The sequence below is a fragment of the Taudactylus pleione genome, unplaced genomic scaffold (assembly GCF_031769625.1).
Source record: "Taudactylus pleione unplaced genomic scaffold, aTauple2 ptg001990l, whole genome shotgun sequence".
NCBI lineage: Eukaryota > Metazoa > Chordata > Amphibia > Anura > Myobatrachidae > Taudactylus > Taudactylus pleione.
Genome location: NW_028286386.1, coordinates 8,674,641 through 8,693,124, shown reverse-complemented (window position 1 = coordinate 8,693,124; position 18,484 = coordinate 8,674,641). Strand labels below are relative to the sequence as shown.

Genomic DNA, 18,484 nt, shown 5'->3' with positions numbered 1-18,484 from the left:
TTTGAGCCACAAAATTATTGAAAATATTGTATACAATTACCTGCAGGCTGTGTGTATAAGGTGTATATAACACATAAATGCATTCTGTGTGTATATTGGGGGCCTATTCCCAAGATATCTCATTATGATATGCAATTATTCCAAAATACGGAATATTCCGTTATCCAAAATACCCCTGGTCCCAAGCATTTTGGATATCGGAGACTCAACCTGTAGTATTATTCCTAAAGCACAACATGCATACACTGTATTATTTTCATTCATCCAACATGCTTAGTGCGATTGACGCAAAGCACCGTCTGGCAGCAAAAAAAGTATGGGTTTTTCAATATGGTACTTTGGGAAACACTTGACACAATGTGATGGGATGTAGTTACCATCCCGCCGGTCGGGATGCCGGCGCTCAGAATATTGTCACTGGAATCCCGACGGTATTAGGGTTAGGCTACGGGAAATGTGGGTTGGGGTTAGGACACTTACCTAATTGGGTTGGGGTTCTGTCGGGATGCCACTGTCAGTATTCTGACTGCCGGCATCCCGACTGCCGGGATCCCGTAGCCAGCTCAATGTGATGTTTCCTTTACTCGAAGTAAAGTAAAAACAACCAGCGTTACGTTACATCTGGTATTTGCTGGTCGATAGTTGTGGCAGCGCAAATGTGTTTTAATTTTAGTGATATATTTAGAAATAGGCACAAAACTAATGACTACTAAACACATAGGGCCTCATTTACAGTTAGGAGCAATCTAGCAAAAGGGTGTCAGCTTTGCACCTGGACAAACCAAGTTGCCATGCAGTGGGTCAAATGCGTTTTTTCTTTTATATGCATTGAAATAGTCTGCTTTTGTATGTAGCACAGAAACACTGTGCTACTGTACATACAACACTACATTTGCTTCCCCCGGTAGCCTTCAAGAGATAAGTGTTTTGTTCCTTTTATCCACGTCCTCTGTATAACGAAAGTGCCTACTATCCAAGGAAGTACTGGAAGGCAGTATACACTGTCTGCTGACACTTTAAGGAAAATTACAGACCATTACAACATGTTCCAAACAAAGGGAAAATAATATTATTGTTAACTCAACTTCAATTATGTGTAAAGGTGCATACACACGTAACAATTTTTTTTAACGATTTAACTATAACAACGTCATTATCGTTCAAAAAATCGTTCAGTTTCTGAGTTCTAACAATAATCGTTCATGCGCATTCCCGTTTGTAGGTCATCGTCCATTTCTGATTGGCCAACTTAACGATTTTCATTAAGGGAAGGAACATTTTTCGTTCATTGTTGAAAAAATCGTTCAAAAAATCGTTCGTTACACTTCAAAAAATCGTTCACTTTTTCAAAGGAAAAACTGAACGAAAATCGTTCACTAACATAATCGTTATGTGTGTATGCAGCTTTAGTCTTTCAATTTCATAGTTTCTTGTGTAAATTATGTATGCAGTACAACAGTAATCGAACATCAACTTCATTCTTTTTTTTCTCCTCTATGAAACAGAGGGCCTGATTCAGACCCGCTTGCAAGCGGGTCGATGTTGCCCAAGTGCACATGCGCACGACGGACCCGGGTCCGTCGTGTGCATGCGCGAGACCCGAATAATGACGGCCAAGCCTTCGTTATGGGTCTCGCACCAAACGGGGCGTGCTGTCGATGGTGATTGACAGCACGCCCCCTTTGGTGGGCGTGCGGGGGGTGCTGCTGCCCAGACGGAGGCGTACCCATGGGAACGCCTACAGGTCTGAGGCCGGCCCCACTGACATCACAAGTGATGTCAGTGGGAGTGCTTTTGGCTCTGATAGAGCCAAAAGCACTCCAGGGCTTGCGGCAGCGAGACCCTACAAACAAGGGTCTTGTCGCAAACCCGATGGTCGCGATGGTCAAGACCATTGCAGCCATCTTTTTGGCCGCTCGCTATAGCTGTGGGTGGTCACCCACAGCTATGCAAGCGGCCAGGGAGCGAGCGGTCTGTCAGAGCATCCGGCTCTGAATCAGGGCCTTAGTTTAAACTAAGAATGGGAATACAGGGAAAAGCAGCAAGAAATGTTCTTCATTCATCAAAAACTATTGAAATATAAGTATACCCATACAATACAAGACTCCTCTGTGAACTGTACATTCCAGATGATAAACAGATGTAACCAGTGGTGGCTCCAAAGCTGGGGGTGCAGCACGGTCCAAAATTCAAATAGGGGAGTCACACCAACTGCCAGTGATGTGGGCCTCTGGAGCCCACACTGGATATAACATTTTTTTTTCCCAAAATATTTTATTGGTAAACTGCACATGTTAATAGAACATATATAACATATCACAATTATATGCAAAAATAAGTACATCCATTATATTAATATTATAACAGATACATATAAAATGCTTAAAGAAATGAGTAGGGTGAGAGAGCTGCACGTGTCCTTATTAAACACTTTAATTTATTATAGTAATTATTTTAGAAAGGCGGTGTTCTTGTTGAAATAACTTCTAAATAATACCAAGTAGTAAACCTCACTGCTTGGCATAAATTGTCTAGTGTCAAAGAAGGTAATGTACAAATATATGGTAACCAAATCTCAAAAAAAGTAGCCTTTTTTCCTTATTAATTGACATTTCTAGCCAATCCATATGAAACAAATAAGAGATACTTTAACATTATCTTTATTAATGCTCCGTATCTGTAGATATCCATTGAGACAAAATTCTTCTTTCCCGCTCCAGCGATTTTAGCTAATAAGATTCGTTGACCCACTGGAGGCTTGGTTAGGCTCTGGTTTAAGTATATGTCCCAGAGGGCCCATTCAGGAGAGATAATAATAATAATAGGTATTCCTAAAAGGTCTTTAATGTAAATTTGGATTATAGACCAACATTTTTTCACTTCAGGACAGTTCCACATACAGTGATAAAGATCCGCCTCTGGAGCATGACATTTAAAGCAGTTAGAATGAGTGGAAACCCCCATCAAGGAGCGTAACTTGGATGTATAATAAGCATGGTGTAATAGCTTAAAATGCATCTCTGTGTAAGATGCAGAAATAAGTATTTAATTAAGATGAGTAAAAGCATTAAGAATGTCTTTAAGTGAATTATTAGGAAAATCGATTTTCCACTTAGCGATACCAGTTTGTAGCTTCTCCAAATCTATAGAGCGTTTAATTTAAAAATTCAAATATGAAGTAGAGCAACTTCTTCCTGGGCAGCGACGCAACACACCATCTAGCATATGTATTTTGTCAGATTCTGTTAGTTTGGAGAGTATGTTATTCACATAACTCCGAAGTTGATAATATGCAAATAGAGGAATAGATATCTGAGGGAACAACTCCTGTAATCTTTCATATGGAAGAATTTTAAGTGTCTGTTCATCTAAGACTTGATAAACCAGTCTGGGACCCCTTGAGCCCCAAGAACGTGCTAAAGTTGTATGGAAAATAGGGTATCTTTGAGACCCTGTATTATAATATATAGGGAGGAAAATGGTGTTATGTGCCGATATACAAATCTTATGTCGAGATAGACGCCAAGCTGTGCAAGTGGTAGTTATTAACAAATTATCAGCAGCCGACGAAGGAAAAGCTGTGGGTCTGATATGTAATGAACTGGGGAGTGGAATGTCAGGGCAAAAAGCTTGTTCTAGACTAGTATTAGCAAATTCTTCAGAACTCTGTAACCAGTCAACTGCATAACAATAATTTGCAGCTAAAGTATAACTTTTTATACAAGGAAGATTGATGCCTCCCAAATCTGGAGATTGACTTAGCTTAAATAAAGATATTCTAGGTTTTTATCTGCCCAGATGAATTTGCTAATGGCTTTAGTTAATTGCTTTAAATCTGAATCATTTAAGAGTAAGGGCAGCATTTGTATTGGGTATAGCAACCTGGGGAAAGAAATCATTTTTATCAGATGACATCTGCCTATATAAAACAATGGTAGGTGTTTCCAAGATTGAAAATCAGCAATAACGCGGGAAATAACAGCGGGGAAATTAGCCATCTAAAGATCAGAGGGATTAACGGGTATGTGTAATCCTAAATAAATTAGTGAAATGTTCGCCCATCTAAAAGGAAAGAAACCATTCCAGTCAGCCTGAGCCAGTGGCGGGCTGGGCTGGGGGGCAGGGTGCCATGTGCCCCCTGGGCTGCAGCGCCATGTGGGCCGCGGGCAGTCTGTGTCACTGTGACACAGCTGCTCCACGCGTGTAGCACTGACCGGACGGAGTTCGGTCAGCGCTACACAGTGACAAACACACAGCCGCCGGCTTCGTCACCTGTGTGTTTGTTTCAGCAGCTGATGAGAGTCTGTCAGACTAGGAGCGGGGTTTCAGGTGTTTTTTTTTTTTTTTTATTACGTGTCACTCTAATGGGGGAGGGGGTGGCTACTACTGGGGTCACTACAAGGGGGATTACTACTGGGGTCACTACAAGAGGGATTACTACTGGGGGCATTACAAGGGGGATTACTACTGGGGGCACAAGGGGGGACTACTACTGGGGGCACTTCAAGGGGGGGACTACTACTGGGGGCATTACAAGGGGGGGAACTACTACTGGGGGCACTACAAGAGGGATTACTACTGGGGGCATTACAAGGGGGAGGACTACTACTGGGGGCACAAGGGGGGGCTACTACTGGGGGCATTACAAAGGGGAGGACTACTACTGGGGGCACAACAAGGGGGGGATTACTGCTGGGGGCATTACAAGGGAGGGACTACTACTGGGGGCATTACAAGGGGGGGACTACTACTGGGGGCACTACAAGGGGGAGAGCACTACTGGGGGCACTACAAGGGGGAGAGCACTACTGGGGGCACTGCAAGGGGGGACTACTACTGGGGGCACTACAAGGGGGGGGACTACTACTGGGGGCACTACAAGCTACAATGGGGGGGGACTACTACTGGGGTCACTGCATAGGGGTACCACTACTGGGGGCACAAGGGGCACTGCACAGGGGGGACCACTACTGGGGGCACTGCATAGGAGGATCACTACTAGGGGCACTACTGGTGGCCTGCATAAGGGGGTCCTCTCCTGGGGCACAGGGGGCACTGCATAAGGGGACCACTACAGGGGGCTGCCCCATATCTTTATTTTTACTTTACATTAATTCCATGTGGAGCCGCCTCCTCCCTGGAACACTTGAGGGTGAGGGCGCCTAAGCACGCACGTGCTCCGGGCACCCTGGCTACACGCTAGGGCCACCTGCATGCATTTGCCCCCCAGGCTAAAAGTTGCCAGCCAGCCCTTGGCCTGAGCACCATCATGTAAGGCTAAAGCTTCTGTCTTGGATTTATTAATCACAAACCTTGATATAAGTTCAAATTCTTGGAGAAGTTGTAGAAAACCTGGGAAAGCAGCTTGCGGGTTATTAAAATACAGTAGCAAGTCGTCAGCATATGCTGACACTTTTAATACTTGGTCACCTATTTGAATCCCACTCCATTCCTTTTGCAAATAGAAGTGTCGAATAAGGGGGTCTAACGCTAAATTAAAAAGAAGGGGTGAAAAAGGACACCCCTGTCTAGTACCACGATATAGATGAAAGCTCTCTGGATTAATCCATTAATAGTGAGGAACGCAGTAGGGGTATTGTATATTGAGAAAAAAAATTGTATAAAACTCGGGCCAAACTTTTGAAAATGAAAAACGCATAACAAATGTGCCCAGGACACTCGGTCAAATGATTTATCAGCATCACAACTGACCAGGAGAGATGTTCCTCCTGAATATTTTGAAGAATGAGTTATAGCTGCTATTACCTGACGAATATTGTGTACCTGCGATCTGTTTTTCACAAAACCAGTTTATGATGTATGAAGTAATTTAGGTAGGAGATTCTGTAATCTTTATGTACTGTAACACATTTTTAATTCATATTTAAAGCATCACATGCTACTGATATTAATGTGATAAATGTAAAGTTTTCTACATCTATCAATCTGAATTGGCATTTTATATTAATATTTAAATATATAAATACCATATACTTACAAATAATGGCCCTCATTCAGAGCCGTACGCTCTGAGCAGAGCGCACGCTCTGAATGAGGGCCGGGCTCCATTTTCATGGAGCGTCCTCCTGGACGCTCGTATAGCTGTGGGTCACCACCCACAGGCTATACGAGCGTGCTTTGTGATGGCCGCGATGGTCGAGACCATCGCGACCATCGAAATTGCGAGCCGGAGCCTGCGGTTGTGGTTTTCAACCGCAAGCTCCGGAGTGATTTTGGCTCTATCAGAGCCAAAATCACTCCCACTGACATCACTAGTGATGTCAGTGGGCCGGCTTCTGACGGGAGGCGTTCCCGTGGGAACGCCCCCGTCAGGGAGGCACGCCCCCGGCACGCCCACCAAAGGGGGCGTGCTGTCAATCAACATTGACAGCACGCCCCCTTTGATCGGACACAACGAGCGAAGGACTTTCCTTCGCTCGTCGCGTCTGGCGCATGCGCACGACGGAGCTCCCTCCGTCGTGCGCATGCTCAGTGCATAACATCGACCCACTTGCGAGCGGACAGCCGCTCGCGAGTGGGTCTGAATCAGGCCCAATGTGCGATAAATGTAACTTACCTATCTTACATTATTTCTCAGGCAATAGCAATGTGGGAAAAGGCAGTGAGACTCATCCAGGGAAGGGAAAAGGTTTTAGCTGAGCTGGAGATGTTTGAGAGGACAGCTTCTGACCCCAACAGATTCTTTCACAGAGGTATGAAGTAAAAAACGGCAAAATAAAATTGTAAGCCCTACGCTACAAACTGTAACTGCATAATCGCCGCATAATGAGGGTGTGATTTTCTCCTACTTTTCTATGCAATTTGCTCCTGGATATCAGAGCTTAGTGAGCCATATAAGGGCCAATTTGTTGTTCCACATATCTGTTTTGTGAATGGTTCTTTTTTGTACAATGCATGCCCTAGAGCCGAGCATATGCATCTACCGGCAATTCCAGGTCGTATGAATCTCAGCCACAACTCCAAGTAGTGGCTGAATGAATGTAACTGGAAGGTAATGGGATGACTGCACACAGCTTGGTTAGGGTGTGCAGATGGAAGTGCGGGCTATGCAGAGTTGTGCATACGCAAATATAGGTTTCATTTCAGTTGGATCTCTTGCACCAGGTATAATGCTGGTACTAGTGCGGGCTGATAATGATGATGGATGTTTCTATAAGCACATGGATAGGGGAGGTGCAATCACATAGTGTTCATTCTAGCACCCTGCACGTGTCACAACCCGTGCAGTTCCTGTTTTCTGCAAGGGGTGTCGCTCTCTGCTCTGGTGCTTCTAGCACTCTCTGGTATGTATCTCAGCAGTTTGTTGCATCAGCTGAGTGTGCTAGAAGCACCAGAGCATAGATCGTCACCTCAGGCATGAAAGAGGAACTGCAGAGTTTGACAGGTTCAGGGTGCTAAAAAGAACACTAGTAAGTGCCTCCAACTCGGCATATGGGTGAATATCTGCATTTAGTTCTATATACTCAGTACGAGTATAACTGCAGCCACCCTGGGTACAATTCTGAATATGCTCCATAGTTGTACTTCTAGCAAATTGATACCAGCCTAGTTTTTGCACTCTTCTGTATGGCATATAGTTTAAGTGTGGCCCAACCTATAGAAATAGCAGTAACAAATTCTGAGGATACAAAGTGCATAAATGCATGAAGGTCTCAGATGTAAAATGTCCCTTATAAACATTAAAATAGGCAAAATAGTTTTTAGAGATACATTTTATATTAATTATCCTTTTTCTCTATTTGCCCTCTCCTGTTGTGCCCAGCAACACCCAATATTTAAACAACAAGTAATATCTTTCATTGTAAACATTTAGGTTCTTAATCATACATATTTTTAAACATTCATATATTTAAATGTACAATTTAAGTATTTTACCATGAGCATTTATGGTCACTAGGTACTATACATTTCTGTATAGCAATAGCATATATTTGAAGATGATAATCTCAAAATGTTTGACAGGTAAAATAAAGAATAAGTAAATCAATGTTATGTTAAATTTAGGTTATAAAGGAACATCAATGGCAAGGATGGAAGAGTCCAGCAAAAGGCAAAGCCTACACAAACAGATAGCAGACTTTGAGCATGACTTAGTTAAACTATTACAAGTTATGAAAAAGACCCTTAATGACACTGTCAGCTTTAAGGTGAGTACAGAAACTGCTATATTCTGTGTAGAGGTAAATGTACCAGGGAGCTAGCTAAAGTGTTCTTTCACATTGCTTACATCTTCCTCAAATTGTGCCACATCTACATAAACCTTTTACATCTGTCCGTTTTGGTCAGTTTGTTTTTCAATATTACATTTTTTCAAAATACAATTGGCATGTAGTTCAGCATATCTCTATCTGTATCATGTAAATTGTATTTTATATATGATACCAGTATAACTTTCATCCTCCACTCTCCCTGCTGTCTTTTTATAAGGGAACTCCTAAATGTATGAATCGTGAAAGCATTTTGATAAATCGCCCCTTTAAATTGTTAGTTCCTGCAAGACCACAGTGACACATTAGCCACTTAACTTTTACACTAAAACCGCTCAGAGATTGACAGGGATTTTTTTTTTCAATCTAATTAACAGTGATTTTTTTATTTTAATGTATTTAAATATTTTATTGAAAAAAAAAAAATGAGATATGGTAAGAACTTACCTTTGTTATCTCTATTTCTACGAAGTCCATAGGGTTCCACAGGATACCTTGGGGTATAGGTGATGACGTCAGGCATCGGGCACCATAGAGTTAAGTTTTCAGTCCTCCCAGGATGCACTAGGGTCCCCCTTCTATACCCCGCCCCCGAGCCAAGGCATCTCAGTTAGTTACCAAGCCATAGGCTGGAGGAGGAGAAGGAAGAGAGAGAAAAAAGATCTGGACACACACAAGAATCACATTCTCACCAGAGGGAGACGGAAAAACCGGTGACCAGAGTAAAGCCCATCTGCAGCACAGGTGCGACAGGGCGGGAGTCCTGTGGAACCCTATGGACTTCGTAGAAATAGAGATAACAAAGGTAAGTTCTTACCATATCTCATATTTTCTACTTCAGGGTCCATAGGGTATCCACAGGATACCTTGGGGATGTCCCAAAGTAGTATCCTTTAAGGGTGGGAACGCTCCTGTGCTGAAAGGAGAATCCGCCGCCCGAAGGAAGCATCCTCAGAGGCGAAGGTGTCAAACCTGTAATACCTCACGAAGGTATGGACAGAGGACCACGTAGCAGCCTTGCAGATCTGGACTGCAGAGGCACCACGTCGAGCTGCCCACGAAGGACCCACAGACCTAGTGGAATGAGCCTTCACAGAAGGAGGAACCGGCAGACCTTCATGAAGATAAGCTTCAGAAATAGCCATACGGATCCAGGCTGCCAAAGTTTGCTTTGAAGCAGGCCAACCCTTTTTACAGAAGCCATAGAGGACAAACAAGTCGTCCGACTTCCTAAACGAAGAAGTGCGGTCAACATAAGTCCTTAAGGCCTGCACAACATCCAAAGTGGCCTCACCCACTGAAAGGCCAGGTGAGTTAAAGGCCGGAACAACTATTTCCTCGTTAACATGAAACTGGGAAACAACTTTGGGAAGAAATTCAGGACGAGTGCGTAGCACTGCCCTGTTCCCATGAAAAATCAAGAAAGGGGGTCTACAAGAAAGAGCCCCTAAATCAGAAACACGTCTGGCCGAAGCTATGGCCAGAAGGAAAACAGTCTTAGCTGTTAGCCATTTAAGATCCACTGAGCCCAGTGGTTCAAGCGGCGGTCCCTGGAGAGCCCTCAGGACCACAGCCAAATCCCAAGGCGCCACAGGTGGAACAAAGGGTGGCTGAATGCGTAGAACACCTTGCATAAAGGTGCGCACATCCGGGATTGTAGCAATCCTAAGGTGAAACCAGACAGACAGGGCCGAAACCTGCACCTTCAAAGAAGCAAGGCGAAGCCCATGGTCTAGTCCCGCTTGTAGGAACAGACGAAACTCCCGCGGTGCATAACCTCTCGGTCGACACCACTGGAAGAACGTATGCCACACGCGATGGTATATTCTCGCGGAAGACGGTTTCCGAGCTCTTAGCATGGTACGTACTACAGAGCTTGAAAACCCCCTGGACCTTAACATGGCCGTCTCAACAGCCACGCCGTCAAAGACAGCCAAGTCAGGTCCGGGTGAAGACAAGGACCCTGTGACAGAAGGTCCGGACGTAGCGGCAACCGCAGAGGACTGTCCACGGACAGACCGTGAAGGTCTGAGAACCAGTGCCGTCTGGGCCATGCAGGAGCTATCAACAGGAGCGTCCCTCCTTCTTGTTTGAATTTCCGGATTACCCGTGGAAGGGAAACCGGCGGAAAGAGATAAGCAAACCGGAACGTCCACCAGATGGACAGAGCATCCACCAGAGACGCCTCTTCGTCTCTTGTGCGAGACCCATACTCCGGCAACTTGTTGTTGTGCCGGGACGCCATGAGGTTGATCTCTGGAAGACCCCACCTGTCCACCAGCAGTTGAAAAACGTCCGGGTGCAGGGACCATTCTCCCGGATGAACGTCCTGGCGACTGAGAAAGTCCGCCTCCCAGTTTAGCACTCCCGGGATGAAGACAGCTGATATGGCCGGAAGATTGCGCTCCGTCCATACCAGGATCCGAGACACCTCTACGAGAGCCCCCGACTTCGGGTTCCTCCTTGCCGGTTTATGTAGGCCACGGTGGTAGCGTTGTCCGACTGGACCTGCACTGGGTGACCTTGGAGAACCCGACGTGCCTGCTGGAGAGTGTTGAACACCGCCCGGAGTTCCAAGATGTTTATTGGAAGCTCTGCTTCTGCCGGAGTCCACCTGCCTTGGAACAAGTGTGGACCCGAAACTGCTCCCCAGCCCCGAAGACTGGCGTCCGTCGTCAACAGGACCCAATTCGCCACCCAGAACGGACGACCCTTGTTGAGATGGGTCGTCTGCAACCACCAGGCAAGGGACAGGCGAACCTCCGGAGTGAGCACTATCGTCTGGGATTTTAGAGACTGAGGCAGTCCATTCCACTTGGACAGGATCAGGTGCTGCAGAGGTCTGGAGTGAAACTGGGCATATTCCACCATGTCGAATACCGACACCATGGAGCCCAGTAACCTCATTGCCGAGTGTAGAGCCACCAGTCGGCTCTGCAGACAACTGCGCACCCTCGACTGTAAGGCAGAGATCTTTTCCCCCGTCACAAAGATCCTTTGCTGTCCCGAGTCCAATAAGGCTGCGAGGTCCAGAATCCGCTGAGACGGGACCAGGGTGGACTTCTACCAGTTTATTAACCAGCCATGCAGTTGCAGTAGCGCAATGCTCAGGTCCAAGTGGCGCAGAAGGAGCTCCGGAGATCCTGCCACTAATAGAAGGTCGTCCAAGTACGGCAACATGCGGACCCCCTGCAGCCGCAGGGAAGCCGCCATGACCGCCATCACCTTGGTGAAAACACGTGGTGCTGTCGCCAGGCCAAAAGGTAACGCCCGGAACTGAAAGTGGTCGCTGCGGATTGCAAACCTGAGGAACCGTTGATGGTGCAAAAGAATAGGGACATGTAGGTAAGCGTCCTGTATGTCCAATGACACCATGTAGTCCCCAGGTTCCAGCGCCAGAATGATGGACCGTAGGGTCTCCATCCGAAACTTCGGCACCCGCAAAGATTTGTTGAGAGCTTTGAGGTTGAGAATCGGACGAAACGACCCATTGGGTTTCTGCACCAAAAAGAGATTGGAATAGAAACCCTGGCCCTTCTGGGAGAATGGAACAGGCACTATAACTCCAGCCTGGAGCATAGTGTGGAAAACTTTCCGCAGCTCCGTGGCTTTGTTCCGGTCTGATGGTAGACCCGTGGTGAAGAACCGAGCCGGAGGTCTGTGCCGGAAGGAGAGGGCATACACGTGTGAAACCACCTCGAGAACCCAAGTGTCTGTCGTGGTGACCGACCAACACCGGGCGAACTGCAGCATGCTGTCTCCCACTTTGGGATCCCCCAAAGGGAGGCCCGGACCGTCAGGCCGCAGGCTTGTCATCTGGCTTAGGGGCCGGACGTCTGGTACTCCAGGCCTGCTTCCGGGGCTTGGCCGATTTCTTGGGGCCAGCCTGTCGGGGAAAGGACTGTGTCTTAGGCCTACCCTGGGCCCTATAAGACCGAAAGGACGGAGTACCTGAACGAGAAGGAACAGCAGCCGACGGGAGACATGCCAATTTAGCTGCCGCCAGCGTGGCTATAATTTTGTCCAGGTCCGGACCGAAGAGAACTTCTCCGTTAAAAGGCAACGCCTCCAAACCCTTTTTTGAATCAGCATCCGCCTTCCAGGATCGCAACCACAAGGTGTGACGAGCAGCCACAGCTGCCGAAGAAATTCGAGACGCCAGGGTACTAACATCCAAGGCCGCTTCGTTGATATAAGTGGCCGAATCCCGGAGATTGCCGATCAACTCCGTCTGCTCAGCCGAACAGTCGGAATCGAAGGACGCCTCCAACGTATCAGCCCAGCGCTCCATAGCTCGGGCAACCCAGCAAATGGCCATAGCCGGCCGCGCAGCCCCCCCGCAAGGGAATAGACGGACTTCAGGCAGATCTCCACCTTGCGGTCCGTAGCATCCTTAAGGGAGGACATGGATGGCATGGGTAATGTGGCACTACGGACAAGGCGTGTCACATGAGAATCCACCTGAGGAGGGGATTCCCACTTTGCTAAATAATTGTCCGCAAACGGATACGCCACTGCTAAACGCCTTTGAGACTGATATCGTTTGCCTGTCTGTTTCCACGCTTCCTCTAGGTGGTCAACTAATTGCCCCGAAAGAGGAAACACTGTGGTATCTCCTTTAACATCTTTGAAAAAGGCATATTTGGACTTTGATACCGGAGGCTCCTCATCCTCAATAACTAAAGCAGTACGGACTGCACGAATAAGGCCAGGTATATACACCTTAGACTTAGCGTCCGACTCTTTAGGGCGGGAAGTTTCCTGGTCAGAAAGATCCAGAATCTCCCCATCATCGGACGTCCCGTCGTCATCCTCATAAGGAGCAGACAGAGACGCCACCGGCCGCTTGTGAGGCCGCATCACAGACTCCCCTTGTAACACTTCTGACAACTGCTGTACAGAGCTTGTTAACGAATTAACCCACACAGGCTCATGAGAGACCTGAGGGGAAATAGGGAGACTGTGGGGTACCATCAATTGTCTTGGGAAACCCTGCATGGGTGACGACACCACTGACTGCTGGGACAAACCCATCTGAGTGAGGGCAGGCTGCGGAGCTAGCTGGCCCACGAGGGTTGTAAGCGCTTTGGCAAAACAAGCCCAGGGCGGCTCCTGTACCGGAGCCGTGACCGTAATCGGTCGCGTCAACGAATAACACCGTCGACATAGTCCTTCCGCACTGCCGTCCCCCTCCGCTATAGGTACCTTGCATGTAGTACATAAAAGCTGGAGAGGAAAATCACTTTCAGACATAATGGTAAGTATCTCACTGATACTCGTTAGTATAGTGTGAGACCACCCTGCAAGCACCGCACCGCAAGGGCTATAGCAGAAAGAACAGGGACAGTTAAATGCTGACAGATAGAAAATGAAAGTACAGGCAGCAGACGCTAGCATAGGTCACATGCAATGCAAAGAAATCAATTCCTGCACTATCAGCGCTGATCCTCAACTACACAGACTCAGAGCCTGGTAGGACACAGCGCTGCATACACAGACCTTATCCAACGGAGGAGAGGTATGCAGGGGGACCCAGACCACGATGCCACCGTTCTTCAGCGTCCAGCAGCGCTCACCATGCTTCTTCCAAAGATGGCCACCGAGGAGCAGAGAGGAGGCTGGCCTGGGGGAGGAGCGCTGACACAGGACCAGTCAGAGTGTGCAGAGAGGGCTGTGTGCAGCGGGGGAGGCGCCGGCTATGAGACAGGGAAGGCGCGCTCCCCTGGCATGCATTTAACCCCTGGGACGCCGCAGTGCTACCGCTCTGCCGCGGTCCTGCTGTCCCAGGGGGGTAGTGGAAGCGCAGGTTAGAACCTGGCTCCACGCTGCAGCCAGTCCCCAGGGAGCCCCCTGCCTGGGGACTCTGGACCATGTGTTTCAGCGGGGACCCACCGCGGGACCCCGCTGCTTACCTTTGTCCCCCTTGATTCCGGCCATGGTCCTAAACATCTGGGGTCACCGCTAGCTGTGACCCCAGATGTCTACCAGCATCCCTGGATCAGTACCGGTGTTCTGGTACCGGCGGGGGTGTAGGGAAGACAGCATGGACGTCAGGGCTGACTGTCCATGCTGTGCTTCCAGATGTGCAGCCACAGCTGCTTGAAGAAAACTTCAGGGGCTCTTCTTAGCCCACATTCCAACAGGTGCATCCGACTCCGGCCGGGCACCAAACTAAACTGAGATGCCTTGGCTCGGGGGCGGGGTATAGGAGGGGGACCCTAGTGCATCCTGGGAGGACTGAAAACTTAACTCTATGGTGCCCGATGGCTGACGTCATCACCTATACCCCAAGGTATCCTGTGGATAACCTATGGACCCTGAAGTAGAAAAAATAGATATATATCTAAATATGCCTAACAGTACGTACAACCCTCAATAGACTCCCAGTAGCATTACCCCACACCCCCTAGTGGTAACATCCTGGGGACAAAAATGCCAAGCACTATTTGGCTGATCTCTGCATGTGCAGAGATCGGCTGCAGCAGGGGTGACTTATCATCAGCCTCCCCCCAACACACGTTCAGCTCTGCGGTGGAGGAGTAATGCCCGTTCGGGTGTGGGGAGGTAATCCTCCCCTGGGGGTGGATATACTTGTACTGGGGCTGGGTGGTAATGCCCCAGTAAAGTAATTTGGAGAGGTAAAAGCGGTGAGTAAAATAGTGAAAATAAAATACACTGGTCACAGGAGAGGTGTTAAAAAAATATAGGGACCTATTACACCGGGGGTGGGTTGGTTAAACTACAGGATCTCTTTTACTACTGTAAGTTTATTGGGATCTATTGCCAATGGGGGGTGGTAGGTAATTTTTTTAATTGGGGCTTATGGACATGGGAGGTTGCGAGACACCCCGTAGGCATTTTTCTTTTTAATAAAATATTTTAATTAATTTTTAAAACTCTATTCTAAGTTTTGTTAGTTAAAAAAAAAAATACAATTTCTGACCGTTTTCTTGGGGAAAAAAAATAGTCAGTTAAGTACTGAAAATTTTATTTCTTTGTTCACACTGATTTTTGTTTCCACTGTGAAATGTGGCAGCTACGTTGTGGGTCTTGGCAACAGTCCATTATGTGGACTTAAATGTTGGCACTGTTTTTTTTCGCAACTATAGTAAGTGGTATGTAAACTAATACATTTTCTCATTTTTATATTATGGTGAGTGCCCTTTTTCTCAGGACTTGGATTTCATTGATTGTGCACCCCACAAGCTGAACTGTTAATAGTAAATGCATAGTAGTTAATATTTTCTGTGTTACAGGGAAGACTGTATATTGAAAAAATAAAGTGGGACAAGACGGAAATGCTCTATTGGCTGCAACAAGATCGACGCAAATCTTTACTGGACATGGATATGAAAAAAGAAAATACTCCTGTAAAACTGGAACCTCTAGGCCCAGTCATTTAATATACAAGTTTGTAAGATTAAGTGGTTTATTTAACACCCAGGGTATATTGCCACTTTAAATCCTGCAGTAAACTGATTACTGGTAAATAAACCCTGTAAGTCTTTAAACTTTTGATTTTTTTTCTCTGTAAACACCAAATAATGTGAAAACACAAAAAGGGGCGAGTAGTGAAAGATCCAATTTATGATAGCACATCTATTTTAGCACAAGTGTACCCATTTACAAGATTTGCGCAATAAGATTATGGCATCTCTGGGGCTGTAAAATTGTATGTTCTGATGGAAGGAGCTATGTGAAGTTAAGCCAGGTGCACTTTTGCGCCTTGTTTTGAGTCCAGCTGTAAGAACAGGATTTGGTTTTGTGAAACTCAGTTAATGTACTTCAAGGGGTGGACATCTGGGGTAGCCGGAGGCACAGTATTCTCTCCCTGCAAAAGCACTTGATGCTTACCAATCTGTGGAACTGGTGCAAATCAGTCCCCAGCCTGTACTTTGTACATTCTCTCCACATCCCTGGACCACTTTCCACAAGCAAGTGCATAGGTGCAATTCTTATTACTAAATGTGCATACACACGTAACGATTTTTTGAATGATTTGTCGATAACGACGTCGTTATCGTTAAAAAAAAATCGTTCAGTTTATGAGTTATAACGATGAACGATAATCACAAATGCGCACTCCTGTTTGTAGTTATCGTTAATCGTCCATTTCAGACTGTCCAACATGATGATTTTCATTAAGGGAAGGAACATTATTCGTTCATCGTTCAAAAAATCGTTCATTACACTTCAAAAAATCGTTCACTTTTTCAAGGGAAAATCTGACAGAGAATCTGACAGAAAATCAAACACAGCCTGTAACATGACAGTTAGGAGCTGAGTGGCTGGTAGTTTATCAGTCTCCACCTTATCAACTTCTAGAGCGTAGTACATCTCTATCTCTAAATGCAGATGATTTTGATCAGTATTGGTTACATGATGCTCACATATAAATCCAAAATTGGATTGCGGCTGGAATGCCGATCGCTTGGATTTCCCGGCGGTCAGAATGCCAACGCCAGCATCCTGATTGCCGGAATCCCGAATGTAAGTACTGGGGTTAGGCACTAGGGGGCGGGTTAAGCTGCGGGGAGGGTTTGGTTTAGGCACGAGGGAGGGTTAGATTTACTTACCTGGGCGCGTCAGTATTCTAACCTGGTGGGATGCTGGCATCAGATTTCTGACTGCCAGGATCCCGTATCCAACTCATCCAAAGCAATTACCATAGTCAATATGAAAGATAATTTCAATGGCCCCCAATGCTTACAAAAACAACTTACATAGTTCAGCTCAGAATGGCAAATTAGATTCTTGAGCCAGTATGTGTGTAAGTCTCTGGGAATCTAATTATACCCTTAGATCTTCCTTAAATTCTCTGGTGTACAAAAAAAAAGCAAAACACTACTGAGGCTCTTTCAAAATTCAGCCCATTGATATAGCTTGCTCAGCAAATTGTCATAAGAGACAGAGGGCCTGATTCAGAGGTGGACACAATTCCGGTGTTTGCAGAGTTCAGTGTTCATTCTAGCACCCTGCACCTGTTAAAACCTGTGCAGTTCCTTTTCCTGCCCGGGTGTTGCTCTCTGCTGTTGCTTCTAGCACACAAACTGCTGAATCTCAGTAGTCTGTTGCATCAGTTGAGTGTGCTAGAAGCACCAGAGCAGAGAGTGACACCCCAGGTAGGATAGAGGAACTGCATAGGTTGTTACAGGTGCAGGGTGCTAGAATGAAGACTAGTTCAGCGGTTTTTTTTGTACTGCGCAGGTGTCTTTGAGTCACAATGAGCATGCTCAAATGTGATTGCTGACGCGGTTGCAATAAGTATTTTACGCAGTAATTTACAGTCAGTGTTTGTGGGGGTGGTAAGTGAAAAGCAGGCATGTCGCAGCCATGTCTCTGCCTGTGACTGTGTCTTTGTACGCTGTCAATTAGGCTCCGGCGGCTTACTTCTGACAGACATTCTGAGCAACCATAGGGTTACTCAGATGTTCGATTTTGAGACCGATTTGCGAACAATGGTGCATCTGAATACACAAACAGTGGATTTCAGACACAGCCAGTGGCAGTCTCTATACAAATCCCGGTGGCTGCAGCATTTGCATATTTTTACAGACCACTGCGTACGGAATTGCAGTCATGGTAGGACTAGTGTCCATCTGTGAATCAGGCCCTGAATCTGTCTGAATTAGCCTTTTTAAATGAAAGCAAGAAATTAGCTCCCTTAAATCAAGTAGCTTTTCCTCTAAGAGACAGAACACTTGGAATATTGTGCCAACACCTAGGACAACTAGCGTGTCTGGTGCTAGGGGAACTTCAAACTTGCTGGCTAAGCCTGAGAACAGCAAAGAGAGAGTTATACAAAACATTCCAATTACTCCAAAAATTAACTAAAAACGCACAATCAAAATTAACTGCCAACAAGATATTGCCACTTGAACATATTTTTTTTTCTATCACTAAGGTTATGAAGGAGTGTGTATGAGAGGCGTTTTATATACTGTACCATTTCCTATTTAAGGGAATGAGGGGGATAATTGCTTTGTATATCCATACGGTCTTAAACACAATATTGCAAAAAGTGATTGGTCATTCCTATGAGTTTTTTTTGTTACCCAATCACTTTGGGAATGGAAAATGGTATCTAATTTATTTATTTGCATTGATGCACAACATTTTCTTCTATACTGCTTAAGTTTTAAGCAACAACTTTGGCATTCAAAATCAGATAGCTTTTTATTCTGAGTGGCACAGACCTGGGACAATCACAATTTGTGTGGACAATCCCTGATAGTCTGGACTGATGGAAATTAAGG

The 18,484-nt window shown here is 46.1% G+C and overlaps 1 protein-coding gene across 6 annotated transcripts in view; it reads left to right on the top strand.

Moving 5' to 3' along the window:
• CCDC87 (coiled-coil domain containing 87) overlaps positions 1-15,725 on the top strand; it is an 84,257-nt gene extending 68,532 nt beyond the window's left edge. For 5 of the 6 annotated variants that reach the window (XM_088465434.1, XM_088465435.1, XM_088465437.1 and 2 more), the window contains 3 exons: positions 6,599-6,713; positions 8,026-8,168; positions 15,485-15,725. In XM_088465434.1, coding sequence (XP_088321560.1) covers positions 6,599-6,713; positions 8,026-8,168; positions 15,485-15,631 — 405 coding nt within the window. In that variant the 3' untranslated portion in view covers positions 15,632-15,725. Of the gene's footprint in view, positions 1-6,598; positions 6,714-8,025; positions 8,169-15,484 lie in introns of those variants that run through there. The other variant, XM_088465438.1, reaches the window with a different exon arrangement.
• The last annotated feature ends 2,759 nt before the right edge of the window (positions 15,726-18,484 follow it).